Raw genomic sequence first — 22,360 nt, forward strand, 5'->3', positions numbered from 1 at the left:
GGCCTTGACGAGGAAATGAAATGCGCAGCATCAATCAGGCGGTGGGCCAAGATCAAAGCCAGCCCCACACTCTCCCATATGGTTCTGTTTGACCAGTGCTTTGCTTTTTCCCTCTTTTCTTTTTTCTCGGCCTCTCTCAGTCGCTTTTTTTCTTCTTTTCTGAGAGCGGGCCTTTTGTTTTTTTCCCCGGCAGAAATTCCTCCACGTTACTGAGGCAACAACATGGTAGCACGCAAGGTGAGAGGTCTAAGAAAACCAAACCTGCCACAGATCACACCCGTCTCTACAACTTTTCCTCCGCTTTCTTATTTTCTTGCACTCTCTTTCAAGTTTCTCTTCTCCTGGTCCTGTTCGCAGCATCATATCTTCAGTTATAGCATATGCAGTGGTAGATGTCTCATACGTGTGCTCATAATTCAGCGCTGGCATACTGACTGCACAGAGAAATGCATGAAGGCACATGGTCATCAGTGAGAGTTTCCCAGATTATTCTTGTTGATTTTTATATGGTTTTGAAAAACATATCAATGTCATGTGGTGTAACCATCTACTAAAATGTAGTAACATTTTCCTTACACCTTGAATGCATGCGAGTGATCACTTCTTAATTATTATTTAAAAAAAAAATTATATACATTTTCCAAGGTAAAAACAACAAATTTAACAAACAAACAAAAAACATTTTTTTTTATACAAATATAATAAATTATTAATTCATAAATATCTTATATTTTTGGGGAGTCTCACCACATGACATTTTAGAACCTGAACCTTGTTATAAAAAGGTCAAATTATTTGATATTTTAATAAACTTACTGACCTTGACAGATTTATTCAGCATCTTGATCACACCACAAGTCTTTCTTTCTTTCTTTCTTTCTTTCTTTCTTTCTTTCTTTCTTTCTTTTTTGTGCGTTTCTTTCTGTTTCTTTCTCTCTTTCTTTCTTTTTCTTTCTTGTGCATTTCTTTCTGTGTTTCTTTCTGCGCTTCTTTCTTTTTTCTGTTTATTTGTGCGTTTCTTTCTTTCTTTCTTTCTTTCTTTCTTTCTTTCTTTCGGTGTTTTTTTTGTGCATTTCTTTCTGTTTTCATCTGTGTTTCTTTTTTTCTTTCTTTGTGCATTTCTTTCTGTTTCTTTTTTGTGCGTTTATTTCGGTCTTTCTTTCTTTCTTTCTTTATTTTTTGTGCATTTCTTTCTGTGTTTCTTTTTTTTGTGTGTGTTTCTTTCTTTCTTCCTTTCTTTCTTTCTTTCTTCATTATGATATCTGGACAGTTGTATCACCCTGACATTTTAACTGTATGCCTCTTCCCCACCCCCCACCCCCCCAAAAAATAAAATAAAAATAATAATAGAGGAATTAAATCATACTCATCTTGGAAGAGGTGTTCAAGTCATTGTATGTGTGAGTTAAATTGTAATGCACTTTTGAATTAAGCATAAGATAAACCGAAAGAAAAACGAGTGTCAATATGCATTTTCAAACAGACTCCTTGTGAATGATTTCTATTGTGTCTGTGTGTAATGTTACAAACATTTTGGCTAGTATTTCTCTGCGTGCACACGCTAACGCTCCTCTATCTGCCTGGTGAAGATATTTCCACAGACTCAAGAGGCTTGTGGACCCCAGTACCACTTTCACCAGGGGATCCTGTGTTACTATCGCTGACCCAATTCTAATCCACTCCTGTCCAAAACTCTTGCAGCGCACCATTGTTTATATCAGCCGTCGTATAGTTTCTCCATAACTCCGGTACCCCTAAGCTGTTTATTTCCTGTCAAAGAGTTTCAGTGACGTTGTGGTGTATAAATGTCTTGATCAGACGCAGGTGCGCGGTGTGGGAAGGACATGTGATCGGATTTGCTCCGGAGGCTGATTTTGACAGGGACCACCATGGTGCAAATCTAAACAAGCTAAAATGCCAGTGAAAGTGGCTCCAACTCTTTGTGACAAAATGGAGCAGTGTGGAATGGGTCACTGTACAGTACATGCACATTTTTTATGATATTAAATAATCACCTACAAATGTGTGCATTTTTCATAACTGATGTTAGTGGTTAAAACACGCTCTAATACATTAAGCCATGGTGCTCATATTAGCAACATCAGTAAACAATGTCCTTTCTTACTCATTTTTCCTTTATATTGTGTCCTCTCCTATTGTACTATAAAATAAAATTAAAAATAAACAAATAAATGTATTCATTTCACCCAAAGCTGAATTGGATGAAGTAAAATTAACTGAATGAATACTGTTAAAACAAAACACAACAATCCATTTCCCCCCCTGGTGTTTGTTTGCAAAAAGAAAAAAGAAAAAGTTTAAATAGACTTTAGGATCATTAAAGCTGATCAGTGAAGACTAAATAGTGCAGTGGAAAATTTCCTTCATTTGCTTCTTTATGACATCATCTCTATTTCCTGTTCCACCTAGATGTACTGATGGACCAAGGAGTTTGTGCCTATTTCTACGGGTTTACTTCAGTCTTTGACTCAAGTCTGGTCTCATGTCTATAGAAGCTTGTTTTCACCATGGAATAAAACAATTTAAAAGATAATTGCACAACTGTGAGAAAAAAGTCAGAATTGCGACTTCATATCATGCAATTCTGACTTTATTTCTCGCAACTGCGAGTTCTGAGAAAAAAGCCAGAATTGTGAGATAAAAAGTCGCAATTACCTTTTTTATTCAGTGACAGAAACAAGCTTCCATGCACGTCCTACTATGAATGTCGACAAATTGGAAAAAAGTTTTGTTTTCATTGAGCAAAAGCAAAAATTCAAGTTTAAAGCATTGTATGCTGCCTATAACTGTGAATGGCCCTCCAACATGGCACATTTTGTACTTTTCCCTTCTCTGGCACTCATTTCAGTCCATGGGGCCTCTGCTAATGAGCTGATAATGTTGAATCAGGTGTGTTAGATATGGGAGCTGGAGAACTAAAGGACCAGCAACACTGATCTAACACACTGACAGCCTGGCCAAAGCTTGGCCTCTGATCACTCCAGAAAATGCATAATTTTCTTCTCTTCTGCTTTCCATTGCCACAAAAAATAAAATTAGCAAGACAATGCAAATAGGATACAATTACATTACTTGGCCACTTAGTCAGCGATCAGAAATGTCTTGGTCTTGCACTGAACATTTAGTCCCTCTCTCTCTCTTGAAATCATTGCTGGACCCCATGGCTACATAACAGATCTGTCAGTTTTCTTAATCTGCTAGAAGACATTGAGACATAAAAGAGACTAAATGAGGCCCATTGTTTGTACTTTTAACTGTTGATTAGAGCTCAGTTTTAAAGCTGTCAAGCTGTCCCATAGCTAAATCTGTGCAGAAATCAATTCATTGTGTTTTTGAATTTCATACAGCATATTCTTTGGTTCTGAAACCAATTTTAAGTTCAGCAGGACACTAGTTATGAGATTTTGCAATGAAATTAACAATAACAATGACAGGACACAATCAAGGCAGGTTTGGTTTAATTTAAATTGGCACATTGTTCTTAGTTGTTAAGGTCAAAATAAAGCTAAAAAATATTGATGTAATGGTGTAATTCATGGCTGAATTTACTTTGTGGTCTTGGCCAGTCCTGGCCAGACCAGACCCTATCTAATAGTTTGCTGATATGATGCTACATCGCAGAAAACATACAGCAGTGAGCGGTTTAAAATACACCAAATTTTATATTTTTTTGTAAATCATAGTTTGACCACTTTTATAAAATGTTACAATACAACAAAATGATATACATTCAGTATTCTTCATTGTTTGTGTTCATTGTTATTTAAGCTTCATGTGAATGTGAGATGACAACTTTTTACACAAACCTAGACAAATTCACATTCATGTATTCACGTGCACATAAATTTGACAATCAACAATATACAAACTGTCTCAGTCCCACTTTTAAATGTATAAATGGACCTACAAATGCCCTTAAATGCAAGTACAGGAGAGAGAAATGTTCTTGTTAGCATAGGCAAATATGGCATACATAGACACCCAGCGATATTCAGTTTTCACTCAGCATGTTCAAAATAATGTTCAGTTTACCCTTGAAAACCTCGCCATGCCATAAAGTCAACAGAGAGACAGCATGAAACAGCATGCGAAACAGCAAGCCTGCTTCTCAGCTCCTTCCCATTGTCTGTCTTGGGCTGTGCTGGGGAAAAAGAGGAGGTGTAGGGTGTTGCAGTGGTGGAGGGGGTGTGTATGGACTCAAGGCTTGTTTTGGGAGAAATCTGGAACCAATATGCTTCAGACAATTTCAAGAAAACTCTACAGCAGAGTCTTTGCCACTACCTTAGATCGAGCCCCCTCCTTATGACTCTGTCCTCCAATCACGACGTACATCGCCTTCCTGTTTCCTTTGAGCGGCTCCACCCCTCAACCAATCCACCTCTCAACCAATCGCTGATCAAAGTAGGTAGGGCTTTCGAAGACTTAGCCACTGGTCTTTATAAAAGACCTGACAACCCCAGATAGTGATTTGAGGTTTCAAGAACTGACCTACAGCTACATGACATACTGCGGAGACAGAGATTTTTATGAGCCCAGATGAATGGCCGTATAATACGGCACCTTCTTGAGTTCGAAAAAAGCACACTTTTTGCTTTGATTTGTTTTGCTTTACCTTGAAATTTCTCTTAGTCAAAGGCAAAAAACTGGGCCATAAGCGAAGCAAAATAGGACAGAAGCACGGGATTGACAAGTAAAGGACGACGGACCGTCATGCGAGAGGAACAGTCCTGTGGCGACTTTCCCGAGGGTGGGGTCCTACCCAGCGAAGAGGAGCAAGACCGTCGCCCCAACAAGTGCCCCGTCGTCGTTGCACCACCGGTGGGTCCTCGGAAGCGGCTGACAGGTCCCAAGAAAGAGCCTGGTGGACTCCTACCACAGGACGACAAAACACTGGAAGGCCCATCTACGCTGGCTCCCTCTGGCCCCAAGCGGCCCAAGAGGAGTTCACCCTCCTCCTCATCAAACTCTTCAGCCTCCCTAGTGCCCGCCGTGAGCGCGGTGTCACCTGTGCCCGGGCAACCATTCGAGGACCTCCACACGCAACGAGTGATTGCAAACGTCCGGGAACGGCAGCGCACGCAGTCCCTAAACGACGCTTTCGCCTCGCTAAGGAAGATCATCCCCACGCTGCCTTCGGACAAACTGAGCAAGATTCAGATCCTCAAACTGGCTTCTAGATACATCGACTTTCTCTACCAGGTTCTCCAGAGCGATGAGATGGATGCCAAGCTGGCCAGCTGTAACTACCTGGCCCACGAAAGGCTGAGCTACGCCTTCTCCGTTTGGAGGATGGAGGGTGCTTGGTCCATGTCTGCCACTCACTAGACGTTCATCTGTTCCTAATCCTGCCCACCGACCCTACAGCCCTACAAAACTCCAGTTCCAACCAGCCTCTGAACTCTGAACCTGCATTCTGCCCAAGAGAAAGTGACTCTGATTATTAAATCTATTGCTGTCTATCCACTAGCTATGGCTTCAACTTCACCATCAACAGCCATTTGACTCCTGCTGCCATGACCTGACCCTGCCTAAAGCTGACCTCTGACCTTCCAACACAGATCTTTTCACTTTTTCTCACTGCAGGTATGTCAGACCTCAAGTCAGTAAAATTAAGTGTTATTAATGAAATATGATAGCTAATATGAGCACATGGTTCTGGTTTATGTCCAAGTTGATGATCTGCAAGTTTACGCTTTCTCACAAACAAGAAAATGAGTTGCTCATTGATTACAGACCTGTTGGGTTTATTTTATTATATACATCACAAGTGTTTGGTGAATTTAGGGGGTACATTTACCTAACCTCCATTTATAGTTTATGTAAAATCATGCATAATCAAACATTTACCCAAAACACTTGTTGAATTAATTTTTCAAAGACTATAGAGTGCATAATCTCAGTAAAAATATATATCAGAATTCATACAGACAGACACTGTACTGTACCCTGCTTTAAATGGTGCTGATCGGGAAGCTCTATGCCCAGTTACAACAAGCCTCCTAAGTTAAGATATGACTTTCATTAATATAATAACCCATAAGTTATCATTTTAAGGGCATTATCACTAAAGGTTTTCTAAAAGGGTTTGTTGTAACTGCCTCGCGGCCCTTAATGTGGCTTGGACAGCACTGAAACTGAACCTATTTTTGTGGCTGGACCTTTAACCAGCTGGAGTAGCTCTCACCCGCTGAACTGATGCTGTTGGTCTAATTGACAGTTAACCAGTTTCAAAATCAAATGTACACAGCAAATTAAATAGACTGACTGAAAAAATTCACGTATATAAATGCAGAGTATGTTCAATGCTACATAATATTTCCAAATGTTGTGCTAGTTTTTATCTTGACTGTATAATAGACTGAAAATCTGGTTAAAGATCTGCGAACGTTAGAAGCAAATTGATTGTATATTTATTTTATTTTTATGTATTTATTTACTTTTGACTTGGAAAAGGTTTATAGACAAGACACAGATTACTCTTAAGATAATCGTCTGAAGGAGGACATTTTTACAATATGTTGGATATTAATGATTTTATTTTCCATTTACTAATTCTTTGCACCAGTAATCTGTTCTAAATGTTTTACTCATTTAAAATGGGCTAAATGTCATAATTTCAGATTTGGACAAATAGGAATAGATAGTCATTCATAAAACTGAACATTTGTCGATTTGTTTAAATGAGGGGGGAAAAGAACGAACAACCAATTAATGATTCAAACCCCAGGTTAATGGTTTGAGGATTGATTACAATTTAAAATTAAATACATTAAAAAACATGTTGAATCTGTGAGATATTAGCCATTTTAAGAATACAGCATGAATATGAAACTCCTCTTTAATTCCAAGATTCTAAAATTTCCACTTAATGTTTCACAACAAGACGTCTTGGAAGAAAAAGACATATTATTCTTATTCTTAAAATTATTCTTGTCATGTGATCCATGTTTATTCTAAACACTTACTAATCAGATCTATCTAAATATTACTCAGCACAACATTCACCTCCTGATATTTCACTGTTCATACACAGGCCTACTGGCGTAGCCTCTTTTTTTTTTTTTTTTTTTGGTTTCATAGTATGTATTGTCTTAACCACCATTTAATATTCTGCAAATATCTTTTTTTTTTTTAAAACAACTTTATATATATATATATATATATATATATATATATATATATATAAAAGTTATTGTCTTCATAATTCTGCTCTGGACAATCATATATTTTTAGATTTATAACAAAATTCATGTGTAACTAATTAAATGTTAGTACATAAGTAATAACAATGTAATTAATATGTAATTAATATAAATGTGTACTTATTCCACATATTCTGCATAATTTTCCACTGAGCTCTCAAACTGAGAACCAAGGGCCATGTGTTGCTGTTAAAGATAACAGGGAACAAAGAAAAATCATTAAAGGAAAAGAAAAGTGAGTGAACAGGAAGCAGAGAAAGGTGGAGAGGACTCTCCTTTAGCCCACGGGTGTAAATCGCCCTCCCTCTACCCTTCACGGGATCTCGTATCCAGTGTCGTGCAATCAGAGGCGACTGGGCCTAGACATGCAGGAACCTAATGATTGGAAACAGTTGTGGGGTGTTACAGAGGTGTGTGTCTATCAGTGTGTGTGTGTGTGTGTGTGTGTGTGAGAGAGATACATCCCATACAACATACAAATACACACACTAATTCAGTTCTTTGATATATATCAGTTTGATGTTAACATACATGAAGAGGAAGATTTTAGTGAACATATGTGACTTTGTATCCATTTGAACCATATGATACTATAGATGTTTGGGCACTGCACACTGAGTTTGGAAATATTTTATCTGCATGGCTTTGTGTAATTTTAGGATGGTAAAATCCCCCTGTAAACCCAACTGAAACAACGGTATTCTGCAGTAATGTGCCAACAGTTAGCTGTGCCCAGGTCCAGACTAAATCCGTAGACATTTTTCACGTTTTCTGCACTGATTTTGGGGGGAAATGTGCAGAATCTGTGAAACGGAGCTGAAACAACTCACCGTTATTGGTAGCTGTAATCAAATTAACTTAAATACTTAACAAAAGAACAGGCAAGGGATGTATAGAAGATCCCGTGCCTGTTCTTCTGCTTCTGCTGTTTTTCTGTGGAGTAGGTTCTTACATTGTGCATTTAAATTACCAAAAATTGTATAATCTAAAAAGAAAATCTTTGAAAATAAACTTTAAGGTTCCAACTGGAATAAAATAAAAGGTGCATTAATCAATACATGGACCCTTTCACTTTTTCTTGTTGTTGTTGTTGTTATTATTATTATGATAAAAGTATGTCTTTACCGTCCATCTTAAGATTATTAATATTTAATTTAATTTTGCATTTTTGATTGGCTGATTTGTGGAAAAATATCTGAGCTGTTAATGGAAACAATGTAACTATGACTCTTTGTCAGGACTTATTTTGGGTTGTGGTTTACTTGGACTTGTCATATTCAGCACATGCTGTTTTACTTTAGCAATGTCCTTCATATATACGAGATGAGTCAACATGTTTGCCAGTGCTCATGGGAATGAATCCTTCGCTTCAGGCTGTGATGACATGCAGATTCCAGCAAACTGATTGGGCAATTTAAATAAAGCGGTTTATGAAGTAATCCAGTTGCACCAATCCAAACAAAAACACTTCTCCTAAATGTTTTATCCTACCTATGTTTGACATTCTATTATGTTCATTTTCAGTTTTAATCTTTACAACTTTACATATGGTCTTGTGGAGTGACAAATTAATTGGTAAAATATTAAAATATTCCATCTAGTCTCTCAATTATTTTAAGGTGACAAAAGCTGCATTCATAATAACTATCAAAATATAAGATAAGCAAAATGTTAAATAATTTTAAATAGAGTCTATAGTACCATGCATACATACAAATGACTATATTCATGCAAATACTCTCAAATATAAATTACTTTTTGATTTCATTTTGATTATAAAGCGCATATTTGACATCTCCTCTTCTGTCTGTCTCAGCAGTATCCCACTATCCCAGAGGACATCATGCTTCAACATCAAGCCAACCATCTTTCCCTTCTCCTAATGGAGCTATACAACAAAATGCAAAAAATGACCCTCGACCCTCAAGAGGAATGGACACCAGCGGTGGTCTTGTGACCAAAAATGTATCTAAACTAAGATCGCTCAGACAATTCCACATGACTCTGAATCAAACTCTGGAAATGACTCTGATTCAGTGGCAGAGTGCTGATTTGAGATCAGCGTTCATTGACTTTGACTTTGTATGGACACACAGAGGCAGACATTGACTGTCATAAGGACTCTACATGTATAGCTAACCCTACCCTGATGGAAAAATGCTACTTAGACTCACTATATTTTCTGATATACAGATCTTGTTGCGCTTGTCATTTATGCTGTATATTAGCCAACATTATTGCTTTTGTGACAGTGTAACAATGGTATATACCACATTTGTCTAAATGTATAAAGGTTGTTACGCATTTAAAAAAAATTAAAGCTGTAAGATTAATTATACAATATGATGACTTGGTGAATAGCAAATGCATAAAAGTAATTTAGAGTTATCTGATAGTTACTTTATAATAAGTATGTTATTGCCTTTTAGCACAATAAAAACTGTCAAAAACTATTTTGAAGAATAATAAAACAATCAAATGACAATAAAATGAGAAATCCATTCGAAAAAAAAAAAAAAAAAAAAAAACCTTGAGAAAGTTTTAAGCAACAGATCAAGGTGTTCATGTTCTGCTAGTATGACTTATTTAGGATCCAGACAGACGCTGCTAATTACTTAATTAGAATAAAACGCTGGCTAAACTTGGTCTGCACATAAACTTGGCATTATCCTTTTTAGTTTGAGGCTTCAATAAATATATGTCTGGTTGGCAAGAAATAAGACAGACCGCCTCACCACAAAAGTGCCATGTTCTGCTGTTTAGTATGTGTAATTAGGTGAGCCAATTACAAGATGTATGTTTGAAGCTAAGTGCAAAACACACTGCCATAGTGGCCCAAACTAAAGCAGAAGCCTAAACGTGTTACAATAGAAGGAACCTGTGATCAGATGAACTACTGACGATCTATGGAAGATCCAGTGGCTTCAGGCCTCACTCTCTCTAGTCATTGAACAATTATTTCACATTTCTTTGGTTGTGTGCATGTGCAATGCATAATTGTACTGGTTCATTATTAGATGCTTCAAAAGATAAATTAAAAGACAAAAAAATAATATGGCATCTCCTTTAAATAGTATAAGATGGTGACCAAATTTTTTTGGTGACCAAATTACTTTACTAACAACATCTGTATTTTGGTGGAGAATGCGGGCATTGTAGTTATCATAATATATTTTTATAAAGGCAATGCTATTTTAAAATAATAAAAAGATCCAGCCGTAGATCTGAGTGAATTTTTGATATATAATAGAAAACACATGTATGTGCACATGTGACATTTGATTCATTTCATTCAGTTCGCTGGTATTTGATGTTCAGACATTTTAGCAGCAGAATGTACAAATAAAAATGACAAAGCTGAACGAAATTCAGGCAAACAAAAAATGCTTTTCATTTTAATTAGGAAGATAGAAACAGTACAAAATAGACATTCTTTTCTATACACAGAGGAACAAAAGAAATCGGAAATAAACAGGGGAATCGTTAAGTACAGGAATATTCGAAAACATAATTTCTGTTATTCTTTGTTAAACAGATCCAGTTAGTGGGGTCGACAGGTTAAGTACTTCAAGGCACATAAGTGAAGTCTTTTGGTCGTAGGTAACTATTTACATTGTCCATACAACAAGGCGAAGAGGAATAAATGACAGAGAAATTAAGACGGCACTGGTTTGCTTTTACAGGAGTGAAGACATCAGCACACGCTCTCCATTTTACTTCATAAAGGGTTCGGAGAGACAAGAGAATACAAGCGCTTTGAGAGGTATATCAAAACAGTACAAATGCACAAAGCTATTGTAAAAATACACCACTAAAATATAACTGCATATAAGACGAATATCAGTGTCCAAACTGCAACGGAATGTCAAGATCTGTTTGTAGTCACAGTCTGAAAGGCCCGGCAAAACTGTCACTAAGTGCTGTCGAATTAAGTCTTTAACCAAGGTGATTTTTATCAATCGTTGAAGGTGAGCAGGTATGTTTTGTTGCTGGTGAAACGCAAGTGCACTGTTTGAAGTACTATAAATATGCAGCAAGATCGCCGCTAGTTCAGAGAGATTAGCTATGACTTCATTAATGGGTGAACGTCTGCATCTGCTCTATTTTACAACAGTCTTCATGGGGGTCTGATGGGCAAAGGCTACCCAGGGTCTTCATGAAAACCTCAGCCATATGAACACAACACATCGATAAATGGGAGGATGGTACTATATACATGGAATCATACAAATGCATAACTATCCACAGTGGTTTGGTACAAAAGAAAGAGGGATGAAGTAAAGACTCATTGGTCGGGCAGGTGCTGGGCACTTACAGCTGCAGCATTACGAAAATCTGTATAGGAATGCCTCTATTTTATTCCACATGTTCAAAATAACAGCAATTTGTCAGGTCACGATTGTTTCTTGTAGTGAATGCAAGAAAGCATGTTAACGCTGTATTTGGTTGTAAATACAGAGGTAAAGGGTTGTGCAGACTCAAAAAGATGAGATTTGGTCATTGTCATCCAAGTCATGCTGAAATCCGAGCCGTCAGGCGTTCATCAACCCAAAAGCACAACACTAAAGTCAAACAAGCACCATGAACTGTGCTACTAGTCCAATGTAATGTCCCGACCATCCAGACAGCACACTTTAACTTTGAGATATTGATACAGCATGTGGACGATAACTTCCAGCGCATTATTCTCGGCGGTTTGACCCATCAGGATTACGCAACCAGAACATAGCCAACAAAATTTTGGCCAATCGTTTGTTTAGAAAGGCTAAATAAGTGAAATGTTTTTTGAAACAGAATGTGCTGATGAGTGGCACAGTATTTGAAGAGGTCTGTCCGTTTCGGTTAAAGGTTGGTGTGATATTTATTTCGGTTCATTGAAGATGGCGTAAATGTGAATCCCAGCGGCTAAGAGACATATTTAATATCACTATAAAGTTCATCCACACAACTGGTGTGAATTAGACATCTATGTGCAGGCTGTGGAAAACAGAACGCCATCCAAAAACAATGCATCCCTCGTAAAAAAAAAAAAAAAAAAAAAAAAACATTCAGTAATTTCTAAGTGCACAGCAATGAAAGAAAATCATTAAATGCACACCAACTTTAGAAACGTCTCCTCCACAGGTTAAAATGCTGGTTATTTCCCTTGTCCAAAACAACAAAGATTAATGAAGAATACAGAAAATTGTAATTTTAAAATTAAAGTGGCTTCAAGAGCGCATTCAAATGTCGTTTTGCGTTTTTGCTTGTGGTCAATTGAGGTTTGTTTGTGAATACAGAACAGACAAAATATATGACTGATAGATACACACGCACACACATATAAAAATCATATTCATATTAGTTTGGTCTAAAGAGAGACTGATCTACTTTGCGTTATAGTTAGTCTATGGAAAGTGTAAGCACTTCCTGTGTCCACGATATTAAAAGTACGATATTAAAAGTACAGTGGTCATATGGATGCGATGTGTGCTTGCGTGCACAGAAATATGGATGTATATGTGTGTGTTTTGGGTGGGTGTGTGCAATAAAATTGCTGATAGCTGGTTTGTCCCTCTGGCCTTTAAAAACATGAGGCGTAACATTAAATCAGATACACAAAATCAGTACAAAGAAGTATCTTGAAGTATTCAAGTTTACAGCCTTCATGCTGGGAATGCAGGTAGAATGTAACTGAACTTGACAAGAATGCAACTGTTTTTTTGCTTCACTTTAAAAAAAAGAATGTTAAGCATAAAACTAGATACAGAATTAGATCTTTCTTTTCCCAGAGGTTTGGAAAATTTCACGGTTCACATTATGGAATGCACAGTGCAAAAAAAAATTAAGATTTATAAAACCCACAGTTGTTGAGATCGTTATTTCTTCTTCTTCTTCTTCTTTAGTGGTTAAATTGGTTAATAGTAATGACATCATAGAGTGGAGCCACTTTGTGGTTGCCAGGTGCAAGGAAACCCCTCATTTTCTCTCAGCACTTCAATAGTTCGCTTGTCAGGGGTAGTAAAGTGGGCTGCCTTTAAAAAAGGTTAAATAATCCTCAACCGTTCCCACAAATCTGGTTTCGCATCTCCAGCTTAAGTAAATAGTCTCTTTTGAGGCACCAGAGGTGAATATTTGCGAGTTCTTGAGCGCATCCTTTTAGTGAATGTTAAAAACACACTAACGCACAAAGCGGCCCCATGCGTTCTAGTGTGATTGTTTGTGTGGTACTTGAAAGGAGACGATGATGTGGATCCCAGAGCCCCAGCTGAACTGTAGCTGCGGGTTGCTAGCTTAGCCGCGCTGTGCTGGTGGTCAGTGTTGAGGTGGTGTCTTGGGGGAGGGGCCATGATGAGGAAGCCACGCCCCCCTGAGGCACTGCTGGTCTGAGGCACGGCTCGTTCACATGATGTGGAGCGCCATTTGGTAATGGACAGTTTCAGACAAGTAAAAAGACCTGGTTTAAAGGGAGTCTTCGTCATGCTCCATGGGTTCATCAGCAAGGCTGTAAAAAAAATTAGGTCTATCTTTAGCATCAAACAATTACCATATGTTTTTTATGCTCAAGAATGCATCAAAAGCATAATTTCCTACAGCAGTGAAGCCCACAATAGATATGAAGGGAAATGGGCACCTATGAAAACATTAGCATGAATTAGCTTGGATTGGAGATTTGCCCCTTTCTGCAAAAACAAAATCCTGTAGGAAAATTTGGCTTTACCCGAATTGTTTTGTGAGTAAATTCGGAAGTAGAATGTGGTTGTCACACCCTGTGTTATTTTAGTAGTATTTATATATTATTATAGTTTTTATAAATATTTTAATTTTAATTTTAGTTTAGTTTTAGTAATTTTATTATCTGCTTTTTATTAGTTTTTTTACTATAAAAAATATTACTATTAACTATTTTAGTTTTGTGTACACTATAACACTATATAGCACTGTGTGAGCACTATAGAGGAGTTACAAATTGTATTAATCACATTTAGCAAAATTTCTTCATCAGAACACACCTTTTGTTGGTCAAGACCCCCACAGAGAGGGACGCCATCGCATTCACTGTGTCTGTTTCCTCACAGTCTTTCCTCTGGGCACCCAGAAACGACATACTCACTGTGCTCACCAACGGTTTGAGGGACGACCAATACTGACCTGAGACAGAGGAAGAGACTTCACTGTTAACAGACAAGACAACAGGCATACTGGCATCAAACAATTAAAGGAATAGTTAACTCAAAAATATTATTTCGGCCAGTATTTACTCTTCCTCATGTCATTCCAAACCTGCATGACTTTCTGTTAAAAGTGAATCACAAAAAAGATCTTTTGCAGAATGTCAAAGCTGCTCATTTCCATTAAAACAAACTCCAGAAACTACGAAAAATGTAACTGTAAAATAGTACATACGACTTGTTCTTTATGTAAAGAAAAGACTGGAATTTAAAGGGACAGTTCACCCAACTCATTAAAATTCTGTCATCATTTACTCACACTCATTTCATTCCAAATCTATAAGACTTTTTGTTCACAAATGAAGATATTTTAACAAAACCTGAGATTTCTGTTTCTCCACTGAAAATCAGTCCAAGCAACCAAAACTTTGATGAACAGATTTAATTTAGGCTTTTATTCACATATAAACATTGATCAACACACATACATAGAGCACGTCAAATATAACAAACAGAAGTTCAAACATGCTTGATTGACTTGCAGGTCTGCTCTTGCGTATCAAGCAAGTATGGTTGAGCTTCCCTGACATTAGAGAACTATGGTAGAAGGAAGGAAAATGAACTTGTTTTGTCTTTCAAATAAATAATATACTTTTGCATTAATTTGCATATTCTTGAACTGACCAAAGTATTTAAAGGGAGTTACATTAAACATTAAAAACTTTTTTTATTTTAATCCACTATTGTTTTATATAGAATTGTTCTATTATAGTTTATACAGAATTTAATGCAATTACATCAGAAGTAACTGTAATTAAATTACAGAGTAATCCCTTACTTTTCTTTTTCAAGGGAAAAGTAATTAAATTAATTAATTACTTAGTAAAGAATTACACCTAACATTGATATAGACTACATTTAAAATAATGTTGGTGCTTTTTTGTCCTTATTGGAGCTTGACCATGTGAATCACTGTACATATAAAAAGAGCAGCTCAGACATTCTGCAAAAGATTTCAATTGTGTTCAGCTGAAGATAGAAAGTCATAGAGGTCTGCAAACATGAATGACAACAGAATGTTGACCGCAGGCAGATAATCACAATAACACACAGAAAGCGTGAGAAAGGTAGTGTACGCCACGTAGTGCGTCCCATACCGTTGTTTTTATTGGAATATTTTGGCAGAGCTGGAACCATGTGGTGAAACGTAGATGATCATGATTATAATTAATTACAAAGAATTAAACAAATGTGTGCTACCAGGAAGCCAGTGCATTTCAGGATAATTAGAGGCAGACTGGGACGAGAGTGGCGAGAGACACTCACTCTGTATTTGTAGAACTCTCTGCAGTGAAAGCACTCCGTTGGCATTGGGCGTCTGCAGTAGAGTCGACTCAGGAAGAGGCTCCTAACAGAAAACCAGATGAAAAAGCGTGTTTTTGTTTTTCCTTTAAAACAAAGAGCACGTCATACAAGGCTTTGCCAGAAGGTCATGTTAACACCCTTACATAACAAGATTGCTCAGTATTTGTTAACGGCAATGTTATAGCAGGATTGTAAAAGTATAATAAATGTGTTATAAAGTATTTGGAGAGCTCATGCATGAAATCTGACCTCCAGCCCCAGCAGAGCACTGACACAGGCCTCAGAAGCATCGCATATGGCTGTGAGGTCATGACCTCCCTCTAATGCTAGAACCACGCGTCCTCCTGCTAACGTCATCAGCTGCCGAGTCAAAATCCCAAAACCTGCAGAAAGACCAATAACAGTATCATCGACACAGTCCAAACACAAGCTTTTCTGAGACCGCTTAAAAATTAAACGTAATTTATATAAATGAATTTGATGTATTCATATTCATAATTCGTAAGATGTTAACAGAAATATCCTACATTTAGCAGTGACTTTGTATCCTCCTAAAGGAGCAGGATGTCCTTCTGCAGCATCAAACCCTGAAGAGACCAACACTACGTCTGGGGAAAACTCCTGAGCAATGGGCATCACGACCGTCCTAAACATCAAAACAATGCATAGACAATGTTCAGTTAATATTATATCAGTGATAGCTGCACTGCATTTCTAATGGCAATTCTCTCATCATTTACTCATACTCATGTCATTCAAAACCCAAATGACTATCTTTTCTTCAGTGAAATATGGAGATTTAAGAAGTTATTATTAATTTATAATCTTCACCTGTTAACCTAAACTTGAAACCGAATCAAACAAATCATTCAGACTGCTTTTGTGAACCTGGATCAACCGATTCATTGAAAGATCCAACTCAAAAGAATGATTCATTCTTACTTCTCTCATGAACACGGCAACAAAAGCCAGGGCAGATGTCAAGACTGTCGGTGAATAAATTAAATTTCAGTCTGCTCCTGGCTTCAGAAGACTTGGAATATAGTGCATGAGTCATATGGACTGCTTTTATGATACTTTTATGATGCTTTTGGATCTTATTTGAAGCATGAGAACTTCAGTGGCCATACATTGTAATTACATGGAAAAGCAACCAACTACATTCTTCAAAACATCTCCTATTTTGTTCCACAGAACAAAGTCAGAGGGGAGAGTAAATGAATTTGCATTTTCATTTTTGGGTGAAGTATTCATTTAAGGGGTCTTCTGAGGCATGACAAATATGTTTTTAATGAAACACAGGCAAGTATAAATATTACAAAATACACAAATGCTCAATAAATAGTTACATTTATTATTAATAATAAGCAGAATTGTTCCAGATTACTTTTATTCTTATTCTTTTGGTTGTATTTGTCAGTTTTACATCAGTTCTAATCAAAGCCTTCACAGAAATATGTTTCATGTGAGAAGCTATTTGCCCAAAAAAGACTGAAAAGAAAAAAAAGTCCAGTGGCATTCTTGTTACAGTTGACAAATTCTACAAAAATTAAGCTGGCCAAAGCACAGCGTGACAATCCCAATGACTAAAGTGTTTGAATTAGGTTTTGTTAATAACCGCCTCGCTCTCTCTTCCTTCCTCGTTTTCCTCGTCTCCCTCTGTCTTGCGCTCAGAGGACGCCAGCCCTGCCAGCGATTTCGCCTCTTGAGCGCATCACCGGCGAGTTCAAAGCGACCGCCGCTGCATCTGGTTCCCATTTGGAGCTTGTCGTTCTCCTCACGTCACTGACAGCCCGCCATCTGGGAGCCATTTGCCTTAATTACCCAGGATCCTCCACTACTCCCCCCCCCTCTCCGCCTACCCTCACCGTTGTTACCAACTCCGCCTCCCCTCTAGACCAATAAAACTACCCACGCTCCCCTGTGTGGAGAGGAACAATTTTAGTTTGGGTGGAGGGAAAGAGAGAGAGCGCAGCATTCATTAAAGACCAATAAAAGGACGAGAAAGAGTGTACAAGACACAGGAAGTCAAGGAGAGACAGGCTGGTTAGAGGCATAACATTCTGAAAACGCTCAGTCCTGAAGATCTTAAAGGTCTTTTTAGACGCCCACCCACTTTCACACAGGGATCCTGGTTAGCGTGTGGTTACCAATGCCTCCCTGGACCAAAACCAAAAACCCGAAGCAGGCTTCCTTCAAAAATGCTAAAAACTTTTAATAAAACCACCCACCGGCGGCAATTAAGTTGCATGTGGAAGTGGCCAAGCTTGAGTTTGATCCCAACGCAATGAAAAAGCTGGGAACCATTTGAAAGCCTGCAAGTGTTTCAGACTACAATAAACACCTTGACTGATACAGGTTGGCAGTTGCCAGAAGGGGATAGAACTGTTTAATTCTTGATCTCAAAGGTCTCAGTGCAAATACTAGTGCACAAAAACAAAGAAGAGAAACCAATGCAATGTGAAGGATGCCCAAAGGGAAGAGGACCTGGTTCTTGGCAAAACTGATGTTGGAATGTAAAATGCTTCTTCCTGAACTCTGACCTGATGATGATCTGGCCATGTAAAGACTTAACAAGACATATAAAGTGGATGGTGGTGTGGTTGTGGTTAAACTTCTGGACCCTGGCTGATCCAAGAATAGAAAAGTTGCTGGGTTCCCCAACACCACTGTGCCCTTCACACAACACCTGCTTACTCCAACGACAGCTGGTGCATCCAAAATCGCATACTGAGCAGGTACTACACTTGAATAAGAACTTTGCGACCATTAAAAAATTATGGGTTTCATTTTATTTTGATGGTCCCTTTAACACATTCTGTTGACTATAAGTAACAATGCACCTACATGTCTACTAACTCTCAGAGTGTTAGTCGAGAACAAGTAGACTGGTAGGGTTCGGGTTAGTAGAATAAGTTGACATGTACTTGCAAAGTTACTTGTAGTCAGTAGAATGTCTGTTGGGGAGAATCAAGTGTTAGCAGATATTAAGCAGACAGTCTACTAATGCTAATGACTGCTAGTTGACATGTAGTTGCAAAGTTACTTATAGTCAACAGAATGTCCAAAAGGGACCATCAAAGTATGTTCGATATAGTATGAATATGGGTAGTATGAATTTAATCCAGACATACTATATCTGTTGACTAATGACGCTTCACTGCCATTCATGACTCCTTTCCCATGGCCTCTTGGGATAGTAAAGTGTCCATCAGATGCTCACTCCAGAATCTCGGCGGAAGTAGTTGGTCATCCAGGTATTTTTCACCTATCGTTTTATGAGTACTGTGTATTACTGTGGACATACCACTCTTTTGGCGTACTGTTTTTCACATAATATATAGTAGGAAAGTATTCGATTTTGGATGCAGAAAGTGTTTTCTGTCATTGTTACTAAATAATAGCACACCAACAAACTTAAGGGATCAATGCTAAATTGTTAGTTTGCAAAATGAGGTGTGTAAGCTAACAATACTTAACAGATGAGCAGAAATTCTTTTATTTTTTTTATTTTTATCAAAACACTGAAATCGAAATTAAAGATTTCATTTAGCCGAAAATGAAGCTGAAAATAAAAGTTGGGTAATTAAATTTGGGTTAGTGGCTAACTGAACTCGGTATAGTGTTCAGGGTGTCATGAACTGAACCAGTCGTAGTAAAGTTCTTCGGCAATGAACCGTTTCTCAATGTCTTAGCTGAACACATTTTACACACTGCTACTCTAGCATCATGTTTGGTTACGGTGATTTATTTACACTGCTGACATGTTTACCTGTTGTAGCTTTTCCATATTGTGTGCACAAAATAGACGATCAAATAGAATATCAAATAACCAAGTGAAAATATACCTGAAGGCAGCCAGGTACTCTGCATCGCCCATGGGAGGATCCAGTCCACCGGTAAACGCCACATTAACGTTGAAACCCTCACCAGCACCAGAACCCACCTGGGACGAATCAAATACGACGACACTGCTGTTAAAAACTGAAAACACTCCATTCACTGTGATCCTTATATTGATTTATAGCAATAAATAAGAATCTCGACCATAGAGTCTTGTATTTGCTGTTATGGTAATCAATGATCCTTGCGTACTGACCTCTGCCGGTCCACCACTTCCGGGGAAGAAGTTTCCATTGTCGTAGCGATGGAGGGAGATGTAGAGAACGCTGGGGTCATTGTAGAAAATTTCCTGGGTGCCGTTGCCATGGTGAACGTCCTGAATGAGTGATTGAATTTACTATTATTGAATTTTATTATTTGTATAATAGGGATAGTATAGAAATATTAGTATACATTTTCAATCAGCCATCATCAGTTACTTGACAATACATGAAAATAATTATTTTATTAAAAATAATTGGTTTATTGGTTTCGGACAGAATTTGCATGCCCTGAATCGAGAGCTCTCACCCAGTCAACGATGAGGATTTTACTGGCACTGAGTTTCTGCTGGAGCTGCTTAGCAGCGATCGCCACAGAGTTGAAGAAACAAAAACCCCTAAGAGACAGAAAGAGATAAAGTGAGGTCTCCCACATTAAATGCCAACAATTATTGGAAACACAACAACAAAACTATGTACTGTAGTAGTACGCAAACAAATGTTCTCATGCAACTGAACTCAGCGGATATGCAGTTTTATCCTAACAGATTGAAAGAAAGTCTTGAGGTAATCTAAAAGCATTTAAATATGGACATATATACAAATAGACGTGGAAACTTCAAGCAAATGATTAGATATGCGCTGGGAAGTAAGGGAGCAAGGTGAAACGCTGAGAAATTTGGAAAGAGCGAACTCAGCAGGCTAATAACTGCTGAAATAAATCAGCGTCTTTCCTCCCGCTCCCTCCAAACCTTCATTATCAAGCCATAAATATCCACACACACAGACAGGCGTGCTGACGCTGCAACACATGCGCCGAACGCGAGGTGACAGAGTGCACATGTGCAAACACAACACCCACGTCAGACAAACACTACACTCCTTATTCCTCACTCCAGCCATCAACACACATGTACAGGAAGAAGAATTTCACTCATGACCACAATAAATGAACCCAAACTCACATGCACGACATACTGTACATTACCAAGCACTCACATTTTTATTATTATTACTATTTTGTGCATTGGAAGAATTGGAAGAATTTTTATAGTAAGACAGAGTAAAGCAGAAAAGGAAAAAAATGACAGAAATATGACAGGCCAGATTCGAACCTGTGTCCACTACCAGATGCACAAGTCTTAAGGTCACCATGAAAATAAAAATGACGATTCTTATTTTTTATGGAATATATCAGTATTTATTCTAAACGATTTATTCGAGCAAATTATTGTTATTATTTTGTTTAAATTAGTACTGTCAATCAATTAAAAAATAACTAATTAATTGCACATTTTTTATGTAATTAATCGTAAAAAAAACATTGGGAGTTTTTAATATTTTTATAATGTAATAATTTCACAGTTACTCTCTAAATTAATGTAGAAACAACTTAAAGACAGTATATTTTAAATAAAGACAGTATATTTTTATGAATGGAGTCCGATATCACTGATACTAATACTGCTACTAATGTCTTTATGAAATTAATTTTTTTTTAAACATTAATTATAGACATTCAACATTACAGCATAACTGAAAACTAACAATTTCAATATTTATTAGGCTTTAAAAAATAACAACTTTTAATTTAAGCGAACTTAAAAAGGTCTTCACATAAACCCATTCTAATATATGTCACATTTACCTGTCTAACAGGTATGAAATATACATAAATTGAATAAAGTCATCAAACATTTTACAGTCTTCACTGCATAAATTATAAATTAAATATAGATTAATCATTAAAACTACAGTTTACGCTGTTACCTTTGTTCTTTGATGAACATTAATGACAGACATCACAGCAACTGGTTTATTAGGCTGCTGTCACTTTAAGAGCTGCCGCTGCCGAACATGATGCGGATCTGATGCGCATCTCATTTTCTCACTCTTTAAGTTCATTTAAGACGTAATTTCACTCATTTAAGACTGCTCCTATAAGGATACTCGACAAAAGGGCATTTTGGCATAATTCTTTGTGTTATTTTTGTTTGTTCAAGCGTGAAAGATACTGTCGAAAGATAAGTCGATACTGGCGCTTGTCTTTCTGTGCACACGAGTCGTGTGTGTCACATGACACAACATTCACAGACAGCGCGTTCTTGTTTGTCTTGTGGTGTTTGAATGGTTTAAAAGCATTTGCGTGAATAAGAGAATGATCATTTAATGTAACACTAGCCAAACTATGATGGAAAAACGGATGCTGCGTTAATTGCATTAAATATTTTTAACGCGTTAAACTGAAAAAAATAATTGGATGCGTTAATATTTGACAGTGCTAGTTTAAATTCATGTGCACTTGTAATTATTAATCAGAATAACTTCCCCTTCCCTCTTGCAGTGACATCTCTTCTCTTCTGTGATGATGTGGGCGGGGCAACCTGCCACTCACATGAAATCCACCGATAGCAAACCACAACCATCCACTCAATTTCACATGGACAAAATCAAGTCCCGCCCTACATTTGTTACACTTGCAAATATGTCACAATAGGGAAGAAAATATCGCAAGTTC

General features: G+C 37.5%; 2 protein-coding genes across 8 annotated transcripts in view; one reads left to right on the forward strand and one right to left on the reverse strand.

Annotated features, from left to right (window-relative positions):
- Positions 1–3,491: 3,491 nt before the first annotated feature.
- Positions 3,492–9,676, forward strand: twist3. Of its 2 annotated transcripts, none has more exons than XM_051879405.1 (2): positions 3,492–5,604; positions 9,040–9,676. In XM_051879405.1, exon 1 carries the CDS (start codon positions 4,732–4,734, stop codon positions 5,344–5,346), a length of 615 nt encoding a protein of 204 aa, XP_051735365.1. In that variant the 5' UTR covers positions 3,492–4,731; the 3' UTR covers positions 5,347–5,604; positions 9,040–9,676. The 2 variants fall into 2 exon arrangements, with proteins under 2 accessions (XP_051735365.1, XP_051735366.1); XM_051879406.1 differs by having other exon boundaries at positions 9,043–9,676.
- A 914-nt stretch (positions 9,677–10,590) lies between these two features.
- hdac7a (histone deacetylase 7a) overlaps positions 10,591–22,360 on the reverse strand; it is a 100,892-nt gene continuing 89,122 nt past the window's right edge. For all 6 annotated transcript variants that reach the window (XM_051879400.1, XM_051879402.1, XM_051879399.1 and 3 more), the window contains 8 exons: positions 20,153–20,240; positions 19,839–19,958; positions 19,588–19,685; positions 16,267–16,385; positions 15,989–16,122; positions 15,701–15,782; positions 14,216–14,354; positions 10,591–13,707 (listed from right to left, as the gene is read on the reverse strand). In XM_051879400.1, the coding sequence (XP_051735360.1) occupies positions 13,665–13,707; positions 14,216–14,354; positions 15,701–15,782; positions 15,989–16,122; positions 16,267–16,385; positions 19,588–19,685; positions 19,839–19,958; positions 20,153–20,240 (823 nt within the window). In that variant the 3' untranslated portion in view covers positions 10,591–13,664. The remainder of the gene's footprint in view (positions 13,708–14,215; positions 14,355–15,700; positions 15,783–15,988; positions 16,123–16,266; positions 16,386–19,587; positions 19,686–19,838; positions 19,959–20,152; positions 20,241–22,360) is intronic.

This window comes from Ctenopharyngodon idella, chromosome 22 (genome assembly GCF_019924925.1).
Source record: "Ctenopharyngodon idella isolate HZGC_01 chromosome 22, HZGC01, whole genome shotgun sequence".
Classification (NCBI taxonomy): Eukaryota; Metazoa; Chordata; class Actinopteri; order Cypriniformes; family Xenocyprididae; genus Ctenopharyngodon; species Ctenopharyngodon idella.

Excerpts from the sequence above, each read along its gene's own strand:
- twist3 (XM_051879405.1), top strand. The coding sequence starts at position 4,732 with ATGCGAGAGGAACAGTCCTGTGGCGACTTTCCCGAGGGTGGGGTCCTA.